The following is a 13,576-nucleotide window of genomic DNA, read 5'->3' on the forward strand; positions in this document are numbered from 1 at the left end:
GCAATGGGGCACTTACATGATCTTCTGCATTATTTGTAGGGAGATTTTAGGAGAAATCCCCCTCTCTTCCTCCACATACTACACTTGACTAGAGAAACTGCAACTGGGGAAAGAGTGCTTAAAAATAGGTGACCTCTGAAACTGGGAGGGCTGGCGTATTTACTCAGATACCCAACAAGTCACACTGCATTTACCATCAGCTTTTCTGGGGCTAATGATCTCCTGAGTCTACACTATACAGAGCCACTAGCCTAATGAAGTAATCATTAAACTGGGGTTATTTCCAGAAAGAAAGCTTTTTCCTGGCCCTAATTTATGGATGTTTATTTCGCTAATATTCTGACCAGTTGACTGGTAATGGACAAATGGTACTGTAAAGTGATGGACAACCATTCTCTCCATTTCGAGTGCTGCTGCAACAGGAAGCTCAAGGGATACACTCCCATGACAACACAGCACTCAAGTCACTGACCTGCCAAGGAGCCTTTCCGGCCAGCATTTACACGAGTCATGATGTCGTCAAGAGTCAGGTCCCCAGTCACTAGGTCCGGGTGGTCCTACGTAGGACAAAGAGGGACAAGAGAAAAAAGGCAGGGTGTTAAAGTACCAAACAGGCCATGGCAGTCAGACACTGGAATACCTACAATTTAGCTGTGGATAGTCTACAGAAACTCAACCGAGGAAACTTCTTAACCCTATAGTGAGTCTCCAAACAACATTTTTCCCCACAACACATCACAGATGAGTGCCAGGAGATCTCTGCAGATGTCAGCATAAAAGGTAAATATCTGCATAGACTTAATTGTAAAGCATGATAAAGATTAAACTGTGATTACACTTTGGTAAGTGACAAAGTCCTCATGACTTCCAGATTTATTTTCTCCCTAGGATCCCAAATCAAATTGCAGTTTAGAATTCAAATAATATTTAACCCCAAGGCATCTCAGTCCTGACACTGTCAGGTACCATGTCTTAAAAACCATCTCTCCCCAGTATTATGGTATCTGGTAAACCAAAGAAGTACTACCTCTTCCAGCCTCAAATATTCCAAAGTCACAATCTAACTGACAGTTTCACTGAGGCTACGTCTACACATGCACACTACATCGAAATAGTCTATTTCGATGAATAACGTCTACACGTCCTCCAGGGCTGGCAACGTTGACGTTCAACTTTGATGTTGGGCAGCACCACATCGAAATAGGCGCTGCGAGGGAACGTCTACATGCCAAAGTAGCACACATTGAAATAAGGGTGCCAGGAACAGCTGCAGACAGGGTCACAGGGCGGACTCAACAACAAGCCGCTCCCTTAAAGGGCCCCTCCCAGACACAGTTGCACTAAACAACACAAGATCCACAGAGCCGACAACTGGTTGCAGACCCTGTGCATGCAGCATGGATCCCCAGCTGCGGCAGCAGCAGCCAGAAGCCCTGGGCTAAGGGCTGCTGCACACGGTGATCATAGAGCCCCACAGGGGCTGGAGAGAGAGCGTCTCTCAACCCTTCAGCTGATGGTCGCCATGGCGGACCCCACTATTTCGATGTTGCGGGACGCGGATCGTCTACACGTGCCCTACTTCGACGTTCAACTTCGACGTAGGGCGCTATTCCCATCCCCTCATGGGGTTAGCGACTTCGATGTCTTGCTGCCTAACATCGATTTCAACTTCGAAATAGCGCCCAACACGTGTAGCCATGACGGGCGCTATTTCGAAGTTGGCACCGCTACTTCGAAGTAGCGTGCACGTGTAGACGCGGCCTGAGGGTGCAAGAAGGAGGACTGAACAGCATCTCCTCTCCCATAATGGTTCTGACTCTGCAGGGCTGAAAGAGTTCAGAACTTCTTGAAGATGGGAGGGGAGGGGAAGGAAACAGTTAGAAGGTAGAGGGGCTGGACAAGAAGCGACCATAGGAAATTAGAGTAATTTTACCAGCCATAACTGCACTATACCTTACAGCAGACAGACAAGTTAAAAAACAAACAGAGGTAATTCCCAGCCCCATGTCTCCTAGGTGTCTTACAGGCTGACGTTTCCGTTTCTCATGATGCTTCTTCAGCATCATCTTCAGATCGTTTTCCCCAAAGTCATATTTATCTTGAATGAAATAAACCAAGAAAAACTTATCAGAAATCCCTGTCATTCCATCATTACCATAAGTTAAAATACATTTTTCCTCATCCATTCCCACATTCAACAATCCTTAAGTTTTAATAGCTAAACGCTACTTCACAGCTTGAAGTTCAGTCTGTGGCCCCATCAGACCAGGTCACAAAAATCCACCATAAAACTTTCTTGCGGGGATCTATGGAAGGGGTGTGTAAGAAGAGCGTGCAGATTTGACGCAGTCGTAGGAATAGCTCCCTTGAAATGTATAGTAATATTGTTCAACCTGCATTATAAGGGTCTATGTTATCATTGGCAGTGACGAACATACACATCACAACAAGAGAGAGGAAGGATGGTTGTGTGTGTGTTAAAATATGACTTAGTCTCACCAGCCCTTTAGCCTTGAAAGAAAGCAGGAGCGTACCTAGAGATCTCATGGAGCAAGAAGAAAATGAAGTATTGCAGAAGTTTATGCCCATGACATCTCTGAACTTCAGTACATGACTTTTCAAGGGACTAGAGGAAATAACCCTTCCTGAACAAGGCTGTGTGTACACTAGGTAGCTTACAGCAACATAGGCGTACTGATGCTCCTGCACTACTTTGAGATCACTCATGTAGCCACTCTATGCTCATGAACGAGAGCTCTCCCATTGATCCAGCTGAACCACCAACAAACAATGATGGTAGCAGCTCTCCCACCAACCTAGTGTTGGCCGCACTGCACTTATGCCAGCAAAACTTATGTTGCTGGGGAGACGTGGAGGGGGATGTTTCACACTGCTGAGTCATGTAAATGTTGCGAGTGTAAATGGCAGGCTGGCATGCCCCAAGGAGTTCCAAGCACCTCAATTGCTTCGCTCGACCCCTAGCTCTGTTCTCACCTGCTGTTTTCATATCCAGAGTTGACAAGGTGGGGATGACTCTAAGGGGAAGAGCTGGACTTGGGCAACGTGCTGGAGAGTTCGGAAGCCAGGAACTTAAATCTGAGAAAACAAAGACGTAAATTCAATTTTATTTCTACAGAGAACGTTGCCCCAAAACCTATTAACTCTGTCCATACACTTCAAAAGGAGCCAAGCCAATGAAACATGAATCCAATACCGACTTTCCTCACAACGACCCTGTCCTCATCCCCTCAAATCCCTGGCAGCTTCCCTTCCGCCAAACAGGACTACTTATTTAAACAGCCATTAAAAGTAGGCCTGAATTAGGGCACCAGTGGTCAAACAGTTCGTCAGAAGCCGAGCCTCGGTCTAACCCCAAAAATGACAGATGGAAGTGCATGGTTTTGTCCATCTCACTTGATCTCTCCACGAATATTTCACTTTCCCTATATCTAGTTAACACCACCATGAAGCCTCTGGGGGTTCCATACCAATGAGAGCCGGTATCCCCAAGTATCTTCATCACACATCTAGAGAGAGCAATGGACAAGATCAAGGAAGAGGTAGAAGGGATATCTGTGCATGGGATAAGAAGTAATAGTTTGAGGTTCACAGGTGGTATCGTTATCACTGAGGAAGATGAGAAGCTAGCGAAAATGGTGCAGGTGCTAAACAAGGAAGGAAAGCAGTACAGACTGATTATCAACATTGATGAAACAAAAACAATGGTATTTGGAGATAAGGAAACAGGAAGGAAGATCATTGTAGATGGAATTGAACTAGAGAACGTAGAGAAGTTCACATATCTGGGGAGCAATGTAAAAACGTATGATCTAGACTAAGAAGGAAATAGCAACTAGAATAGCGAAAGCAAAAGTGAGTTTAAAGGCGATGGATAAGATCTGGAAAAGCAAAGCGATTAGCTTAAGAACAAAGCTGAGCATCTTGAAAAAGGTGTGTATTCAAGCAGCATGTTGTATGGATGTGAGACATGGGTGATAATGAAAAATTCAAAGAGAAGAATATTAGCGCTTGAGAGGAGTTGTTATAGAAAGATCCTGAGAATAGGATGGATGCAGAAGGTCACCAACGAGGAATTATACAGGAAGATACAGCCAAAAGAGAACCTACTGCAGAAGGTTATACAACACAAATTATAGCGATCTGGGCATATTTGCAGAATGAGCAATGAACACAAAAAATCAAGACCCTGGTATTCAGCATAATGGACGGTTCAAATAGGAGAGGCAGACTCTGCAGAGAATGGGTAGATGACATAGTAGATTGGTGCGGAGCTAGTCTACAAAACTAAGCTACTCTGCACTGGACAGAGAAAGATGTAATGAAATCGTGAGAGAGGCATCAGACACCAATGGGCGCTGAGCCCATGGTTGTTGATGATGATAATGATGATATCTAGCTGGGGATAGCAATGATTATCTCCCAAACAGTGGTTTTCTGAGGCTTTATCAATATAAGTTTGTATAGAGCTCTGAAAAAAATAAGGTGTAATTGACGCTATTGGCACATAAACAGCTTGAGTATCCACCCCAGCACAAGCAAGACCGTGGTCCACCCACTTCCCAACCTACACAAACACAAAAAATGGTCAGGAAACAAAAACATGTCAACTTTAAGGGTAAATAAAGGTTACTATTTCTGTGAGGCACAATCCTGTCTACTGGGAACCTCCCAAACCTCTAACTCAACCCCTATTTCCACAAAGGTGTAAAGTCTGTAGGAAGGTGGTATCCACTGATTATTGCCATGTCAGCAAGAGCAAGAACCCATAATCTAGAACTGGAAGACTATATAATCATTTAGCTACCAGTCCCATGATGCACCTACTGCCCTGTGTAAAGCAAGCTGATGTCAGAAAAAGATTGAGGAATGATTTATTATCCTCCAATATTAGGTGAAAGGCCAAGGAAACTGAGAAGTCACCATGTCAAGTTCGGCCAAGCCAAAGGAGCCTTTCAAATGTGCTAGAAGTTGCAGAGAGCTTTCTAGGCCAGCCCACACACCACTCTCTCCTGCTATTCTTTGAGAACACACTGGGTACATTACCTTCTTCATCAGAGGATAAGGTGGTATCGCCACATTCCTCCTTCACCTCCCTCAGAATCTTCAGGTAGCGCTGATGTGTCCGTCTATCCCGTTCTTCTGGGCCACAAGGAGGGGATGGATATTTTTTCTTAAGGGTCATATCAGGACCACCTTTCCTAGCTAGATCCAGCAGGTGCTGAAACAAACAGATATGTACAGCACAGGAAAGATGGTGGGGTGCAGAGTCCGGCTTTGTGGGAAATATGACTGACTTACACTCACATACAGGTAAATTTAATTAGTTAAAAAGATTACAACATGTGCCATCATTACAGGGTTCTTTATACGATAACTAACAACAAGCTAGAATTCAGTATGCAGGAAATCCCAAAAGGTTTGCTGGCACTGAATAAAGGGAAAGTCTATAACAGATTATATTCCTGCATTGCCTTCCATTCTCATTAATTCTTCTTCTTCTATACAATCAATTTTGGCAAGTATATACAAGCTAGTGATTGTTCTGAAGAGCACTTGAAACGGTTTGCGCCCCATGAAGCTTAATACGGATTTGTAACACTGGCTTAAAACAGACAGAGGAGGAAAAATATGCTTCAAAAGAAAAAGTAGTTTAACACTTAGCACAAGAAAGAAAGATTTATCTCACATGCAAAACTCATCTTCCATTTCCCTCCCCAGCAAAAGAGCTACCTTCCTATACAATAGGTAGAGCACTTTAGTCTCCCTGATTATCCAACCTTAGCCAGAAGTCACTATGATGGCTTCATTTATCCCACATGCAAACAGAATAGAGATATTTATCCCACAGCTCCTAATGGCCAGAAAGCAGCCAATGGGAGCTGAGAAATTGTGCTGCACTGCCTCCCCACGCCCCTGGAAAATGTCTCAGCTATCATTGGTCAGTTTATGGCCAATAGGAACAAAGACATTTTGCTGGGGTCAGGGGCAGCATACGCAACAAGCCAATGGGAGCTGAGAGATTTTGCTGGGTGCGGGGCAGTACCTGAAGATCTCCCCCCTCCACAGCTGTAGACAGGATTAAGAGGCTTGATGGGGCCAGAACGAGCCCATGGGCTGTATCTTGCCTGCACCTGGTCTACTAACAGAAGTGGCTCTCATCACAAAATAAATGCAGACTAATGGGCACAGCAAAATACTTGGGGAGTCAGTGCTAGTAGTTTGCTAGCACTCATGACTAGTCACTATTGGGAACCAAGGAGTCTGAACGCTCTGATTCTATCACCAGCATTGCCACTGAACAACATGATGTTGAGGAAGTCACTGGACCCTCGCTTTGCCAAGCTGTAATATAAAAATTGTATTTTGCTATGATGGAAGGGGACAGAGGGAGATGGAAGAAAGGTTGAGTGCTAAATAGAACTGATTTTTATATTTTGCCTTGGTGCAACAGCTGCTGGAATACTAGGTCCAGTTCCTGGGCCAACAATTCAAGAAGAAAGTCGATCAATTGGAGAAGGTTCAGAAAAGAGCTGTGAGAATGATTAAAGAAAACAGCTCTCTAGTGATGGACTCAAAGCTCAAATCTATTCAGTTTAACAAACAGAAGGTTAAAGTGAGACTTGAACACATTCTATATTTACCTATATGGGGAACAAATATTTAACAATGGGCTCTTTGGTCTAACAGTGAAGGTGTAACGATCTACTGGGTAAAGGCTGAATCTAAACAAATTCAGACCAGAAATGTATAACAGTGGTTTACTACCTGGAAGCATTTGCCAAGAGTCATGCTGCATTACTGGTCATTTTAAAATCAAAAGAGGGTGTCTTCCAAAAGAACTGTTCTAGGCATTATTTTTGGACAGTTCTATGGCCTGTGTATTACAAGGACTCAAACGAGGTGATCATAATTGTCCTTTTTGACTGTGGAATGTATACATTGTTTATAAAACAAAGCTGTATGGGGTCGGGGGCGGGGAGAGGAGGAAGAGGTGCTCAATGGAAACATCAGGCATCTGTTCAGGCTCAGGGTAAAATAGACACTTGTCAGATATCTGCATGAGCACCCAGAATCTCCTCAATAACTTTACATTTAGGGACCAACAAAGCCTAAAAATCTAAACAACTGCAGTATTAAAAAAGGCAAACACCACTAAATCCTTCAGTTAAGTTAAACCACATTCTTTGTGAAATGCCTCAAGTAACACACTGCATCCTGGAAGAACTCACATTGCGGGAAGCAAGGATCTGCTTGAGCAGTCGGTAGAAGTACTGCTGCTGGGAGTTCAGGTAGCGTTTGTACTGGGACTTGAAACAGAGCTGCCGGTATTTCACAACTTCAGGATTAAAGTGTCCATCTACAGGAAAAATACAACTATTTTGGCTTTCCTTACCTGCAAGCTGAGATTAAAGCTTTTTTTTTTTTTTTTTTTTTTTTAAAGTTTGCACTTCATTTTCTCTACCTAAACAATCCAGATGCTACGGTAGCCCATGGACAGATGAAAAATCAAGTATGATATGAAAGACTTTACAATTCTCAGAGTGACAAGATCTGGAGCTATACTGTTCTAAGTCAGACAATCAACTATACTTGCTGCATTACAGTGTCCTCTGGGAAATGAGTCTGGAGGTTTCAGTAGCAATGTTCCCTTAAATTTTTCCATGCACATGCAGAATAAATTTTGTTATGTCTGTCAAGGCACGTGTGGATGCGCAGTATCAATAGAAACACATGTGGCTAGCTGTGGGCATGCTGCTGACCAGGTGAGTAGCATTTTAACCTCTCCTGGAGGGCTGCCAAGTGCTCATCTCACAGGGAACACTGCTCAGCAGACTAGCTGAAAAAAAGCACAGTTGGCCCCAGCTGAAACCTTGTTGACAGCCTCAACAAACAGCTCTGGGAACGAAAGGAACAAGGAGACAAAACTACCACTTTTCCCAATCTGAGAACGGGATAGGGAGAATCCTTCCAGGAGAGAGGTAAAGCACATTGACAGGGCAACACATGGGGCTGTCTTTGTTGTACCAAGACTAGATAAACAGCATCTCAGTCTCTTACACTGTCCACTGGTGCCTTCCACCAGCTAAACATTTAATTAAAAAAATCAGAAGTTAAAATCACAATGAGCTGACACTGACCTCGGAAAAGTTTCTGGGCAATGTGCAGTGGGTTTCCAAAGCGGAAGTTCTCTCCGCTGAACAGAGCTGGGATGAGTTTGTTCTGGTGCTCAGTATTATTTTCTGGGAAGTGGGGAAGGAACTTTTTTAGGTGGTCCCGCTGTGAGTCTGTCAGCACCTCCTGCCACGTAGATAGGCTGACAACTTCAAAAAAGATCTCAGGCTAAAGACGACACAAAGACAAAGATGAAACAAATGTCTTCCTGCATCTTGAACAAAACTTTAGCTTTCTAGAGTTAAATAAAAGTCACAAGACACTGTCTCGTAGAAATTGTGGAAAACTGTAGTCTAAAACACAGAGAGATGAACATATTAAAGGTTGCCAGTCATGAGAATCCATAAAAGATGGAGAAAGAGATCACAAGGTATGTAAAAATAAACAAAGATGTTTTAATACTTGATCTCAGAAAAGAGTCACTGTGTTTACCTAGAGAAGTAACAGACTAGTAAAATTAGGGGGCTCTTAAAATATATTTGGCTAACATGACCTTTAAAGCCACTCAGCACCTTTAAAATCATGCTTCACTCCAGGATGCACCTCCGAAAACCAGCACTCTCTAATCCAGCAACATCCATTGCCCGGCAGGACCATGGATGCTCCTGCACAAGAAAGCCTGGGAGCTGAAGAGTTGCCAGCTGCAAGAAAGTGGGCAACCTCGGGCCAGAGCCCTGTGGCAGCCCATAAAAGCAAGAACCCTGCAAGGGTGAGGAGGAAGCCACAGCCTGGCAGAGGCTGAAGCTGAGCCCCATGGCAGCCAGGGGCGGGAGCCCCAGGAGCACAGGGCAGCCTGGAGCCCTGCAGCAGCACAACCAGGCAGTGCCCTTCTGCACCTCCAAGGAACCTAGAACTGGAGCTGGAGCCCAACATATGGAAGGATGAGAGCTCCAACACAGCCTTGGGCTGGGGCAGGAGCTCTGCACACAGGGCCAGCAGGAAACCCCCTGCAGCCCCTGAGCCTGGAGGCGGGGCTGCAAGGAACCACATTGCAGCCCCATAGAGCCCTGGGCCCAGGCTAGAGCTCTGCATATGGGGCCAGCAGGAACCATGGGTCGAGGCTGGAGCCTCCAAATGAGGTGGGCCAGAGCACCAGGATCTGGAGCTCTGCTGAACCAGGGCCAGAGCCCCTCAGCAGTCCTGCAGCACCATGGCCAGGAATAGCAGAGACCCCCACAGCAGGTGGCAAGGAGGGGGGTGGGGGGAAGCCAAAGCAGGTGCTTGGAGCCCCATGCAGGGGACATCCCTGCCCAGCAAATTCTTTCATTCGGGATTGGTTAGGTCCTGACCATGCCAGATGAGGGAGGTGCAACCTGAAATTATGTTGCCTTCTGACAGGGAGCTCATGCTATGATTCAATCAGATCACTCTATTGCTAGCTGTTAAAACTGAGTTTGAGTTGTGTTAAACTAATCAGATTGAGTCAAGCTGATTTCAAACACCACTTTTTTTTTTTAAAAAGCAGGGCTTGCAACACCAGAGAATGTTACCCTTGTTCACTTTCCTCTACACCCCAATTGCTCTGGCTTTCCTCTGTGCAACAGTGATAATGATACCCATAACCTGTTTGTGGGTTGAGTAAGTAGTTATGTTTGTCAAAAACTCTGGAAATGGAAAGTGCTCTTATTGCTACTCACATCTTCTAGGAGGTCCTCTGGCAAGCTAACTCTTGTTGACCCCAGCATGCAGTCCTCCATGATTCGTGTACCATTTCCTTCCCCACATGGTCCCAGCTCCAATGGGTCTGTCAGCATGTGGTCCAGGGAATCCATCCTTCGCTCTAGTCTAAGTCTGTGAACAAAAGAATCTACCATCTATTGTCATAAACTGGCCAATAACAAAACCCAAAATTCTCAAATACAGCTGAAGGATCTCAACTTAGTGTTTTAGGAGATACAATTTGATAAAGAAATTAGTCTAATCAAATTAATTCAAATGACACAATGTGTAGCTATGCCATGTAAGTTTACTAAATAGCGAAATAGGAAGTGCAGGCCTAATAGAATGACTAGGGAGTACCACTCCTTCAGGTGACATGCCTACACAGAGAGAAAGAGAGAGAATACATAAAGAACACTTGGGAAACAATAATGCACGTGATTAATAACCACATAGTCACAGATTTTTCTTACCTGTGCAACTTACTATTTTATTAATTGTTTCCATGTTTAATAATTTACTTTTCACTATGCAATTTATACATTGCACTCACTGAACTTTAAGAATAAAGACTAGCCTGGTCAGCTTCACTTTGTATCTCATCCACTACATTAGTGCTCCAATATTTGGGGTAAAACACTGTCGAGCAATGTTCAAATGCAAATTATTATTTTTTTCATACACAAACTAACATGGAGGCCTAAACTTAAATTCACCTTTAAATTAAAGGCACTCTCACAAAACAATTTCTAATGCTTCTGAAGAGGGCAAAAACTATAGTTAGAGTAACAAAAACTACAAGGGAGAGAAAAAGCCAAGAGATGGGGACAAGTGGCAAGTGCATAAAGAATCGTGAAGTAAGAGTTATTGGAATTAGAGGGTGTGGCCTGCCTCAGGCTACTTGTCTGCAGAAATACATCATGGCTCTGAACAGATGTGAGACCTGAAAATACTCCCTTTATATTCTATACCACCCGGAATTTTACTGCAACTTACAAGTTACTGGGAAACTTTCTGAGGGTATGTGTACACTATGTAGCCATCAGCTTCAAGGCTGTGTTGACACAGTTTCCCCATTGCTAAAAGTCAGTGTATGAGAATGATGTTTGTCAGCAATTTTGCCAACAAAAATACTTCTACCCCAATGAGTGAATTTCACTTTGTTAGCAGGAGCAGAAGAGCATTCACACATGCCTGGGCAAAACTGTTACAACTGTGCTAAACATAAGTGAAATAAACATTACTCTCATGCCTCCATGCAAAACATGCCACAATAAGTAGAGGTAGACATTAAAGAACTCACAACTTCACTTCCATGATTGTAGATGGTGCTCTGAAGTCAAAGAGACAACTACTCAGCAGAACAGGGCTTAGCCAAACAGCAAACATTAAGCCATTTATTAGTTTGCTTTACATGTGAATCTTGATTCAGCCACCAGAACACAGTGTAATTAATTTTGAAATCTCATTTCTATTCCAAATCATAGTGCAGTTTGGTCCAATATATCACAGGGAAACAATCCCTTTTCAGAAAGAAATTGGTTCCAGGGAGGAATTACCTCTTGCCTGCAGAAAGCGTGGACAATCCATCAACAATTAAGACCATTAAAGAAGCAGGATTAAAGTACATGAATTCATCTCAAATGTACTCAATCTGTGAATAAACAGGAGACTGAACTTAAATGAATGGGAGCAGAAAATTAAATATTTTTATTTTTTAAAAACTTAAAATGCAAGTTTTAGGCTTTAGCCACATAATAAAATCATGCAAAATCATAAACTGAATAAAGACTGCCAATGAAGACAATTATAATCCAACATTGTCAACGGGGTTTCCAAAGCACACTCTATAAGCTTATGAGGTAAGGAAAATATTACTTGTTCTACTAGAGAGAAATAAACAGAGTCGGGGTTAAGGCACTTGTCGAAGGTCCAGTGCAGAGTCAGTGCTAAATCTTAGAAGTCCTTACTTGCACTCCCCAAAAGACTACACAGTATATGCAGCAGAGTGAATACATGACCTACCCATCCCTATTAAAAAATATTACAACCATGATACTCTACACTATCTACTGTATGACACAAAAACATTATTCTTCCAGATCACCCAAATTTATTTTAAAAGGTGCTTTCCAAATTTATTCAGATTTTGTGGCCTATTCTAGGCTCAAATCACTTACAAACACATCAACCATTGATAAAACAAAACCCAAACAAATTAAATGCTCAAGTGGAGACTATGACAATACATACCTCTTAACATACAACAAAATAAACTCATTCAAGTCTGAGGAAAAGGGACTGACTGTCTCTTTTTGCAAAGTCTAGGCATTTCTTCAGACAGTGCTTAATCCCTAGAAGTAATTTCAATGCTTTATCTAACCACCAAAATTGATAACCCATTTCAGCAGCAACACAATAAGAAACTCCACAGAATGGAAAATAAATCACCTGGCTGAGGACACAAATCCACTCAAGGGATCACAATCCATTAGAAACAAATAAGCTTATCTGGGTCACAAACAGTGGCTTGATAGCATTTGAAGGTCCTCAACAAAAAGCCCCACTCACAGGCCACTCATGTGGCACTCGGGGGCGCACTGCCTCCCAGTACCCTGCCAAAATTAACTGGTAAATCGGGTGGCCTCACATGCCCCCTCCTTGCCCCTCTGGACAGGCTTCCCTGCACCCCCTCCCCACAAGTGCCGGTAGCCATTGACCCCACACTGTCCCAGCACCGTCTGGACTACAGGGAACCCTCACACCATGCCAGGCGCTCCTCCACGGGAGCCCCCGCCAACCCACAGCCCACTCACCTCACGGGTCCCTCCCCACAGACTCCCTCGCCCCCCCCCCGCAACTTCCCACCCCAAGGGCCCCTCCCCCCAGATCCCATCACCCCCCTGCACCCCACGCCAGAGGCCTCTCCCCACAAGACCCATCGCCCCCCAGCTGCCCATCCCCCTTGTCCCCTTCCCGCAGGACAAATGTCCCCCACCAGCTGCCCACCCCAGGGAACCCCCCCACTTCCCCACCCCCAGGCCCCATGACGCCCCCTCACCTGCTCGCTCAACCGGCTCCAGCCCAGACACGCGCCTCCTACAGCGGCAAAGTCTCTGGGGAGAGGCGCGCGCCCCCTCCCCAGAGCGCGAGCACGGCGCCCGGAAGGCGGAGCGCCCAAGCTCTGCCCCAGTGGCCCGTCTCACGCATGCGCAGCTCCTCTTCCCGACGAGCGAATGCGCAGAAACCTCTCGCGCGTGCGTAACGTCACGCAGTGGCTGAACCCTTCTGTCCGCTTGCGGCCCCCTGTCGGGCGGGCGGTATTAGCGCAGCGCAAGGGGAGGAGCTGGTTTTGGAGGGGGTGCCTCGGGGAAGGGGCATGAGCTGAAAAGATGCATGCAGTTAGATGGGGCGTGCATGGATGGGGAGAGGTGTTTAGATGTGGGGGGAGGTCAGGGGGATGTATCTGGTAGGTGTGCTTAGGAGTAGAGGGGGTGTATAGCTGGGGGCGTGTAACTAGTGGAGGTACATTGGTGTGGAAGGGTGTATATTGCTGGGGCGTGCATGAGGTAGAAGAGGTGTATCGATGTGGAGGAAGGGGCATATAGATATGGGGGGAGGTGCTCTCGTGTGGAAGGGTGTGTCTAGCTGGGGAGTGCACAGGCATGGAGGGAGTGTTATGTCTGAGGTTTTCTGAGCTTCCCTTGCACGGGTGACTTTGCGC

The 13,576-nt window shown here is 45.0% G+C and overlaps 1 protein-coding gene across 5 annotated transcripts in view; it reads right to left on the bottom strand.

The window, feature by feature from the left end:
* NFRKB (nuclear factor related to kappaB binding protein) overlaps positions 1–13,050 on the bottom strand; it is a 34,312-nt gene extending 21,262 nt beyond the window's left edge. For 2 of the 5 annotated variants that reach the window (XM_074976904.1, XM_074976903.1), the window contains exons 1-9: positions 12,914–13,041; positions 11,412–11,506; positions 9,831–9,984; positions 8,160–8,361; positions 7,251–7,378; positions 5,065–5,239; positions 2,995–3,096; positions 2,025–2,098; positions 473–557 (exon numbers count right to left, since the gene is read on the bottom strand). In XM_074976904.1, the coding sequence (XP_074833005.1) occupies positions 473–557; positions 2,025–2,098; positions 2,995–3,096; positions 5,065–5,239; positions 7,251–7,378; positions 8,160–8,361; positions 9,831–9,984; positions 11,412–11,482 (991 nt within the window). In that variant the 5' untranslated portion in view covers positions 11,483–11,506; positions 12,914–13,041. Of the gene's footprint in view, positions 1–472; positions 558–2,024; positions 2,099–2,994; positions 3,097–5,064; positions 5,240–7,250; positions 7,379–8,159; positions 8,362–9,830; positions 10,001–11,411; positions 12,299–12,913 lie in introns of those variants that run through there. The other 3 variants (XM_074976905.1, XM_074976908.1, XM_074976906.1) reach the window with 3 other exon arrangements.
* Between the last annotated feature and the right edge of the window lie 526 nt (positions 13,051–13,576).

This window comes from Carettochelys insculpta, chromosome 25 (assembly GCF_033958435.1).
Source record: "Carettochelys insculpta isolate YL-2023 chromosome 25, ASM3395843v1, whole genome shotgun sequence".
In the NCBI taxonomy this organism is placed as follows: Eukaryota; Metazoa; Chordata; order Testudines; family Carettochelyidae; genus Carettochelys; species Carettochelys insculpta.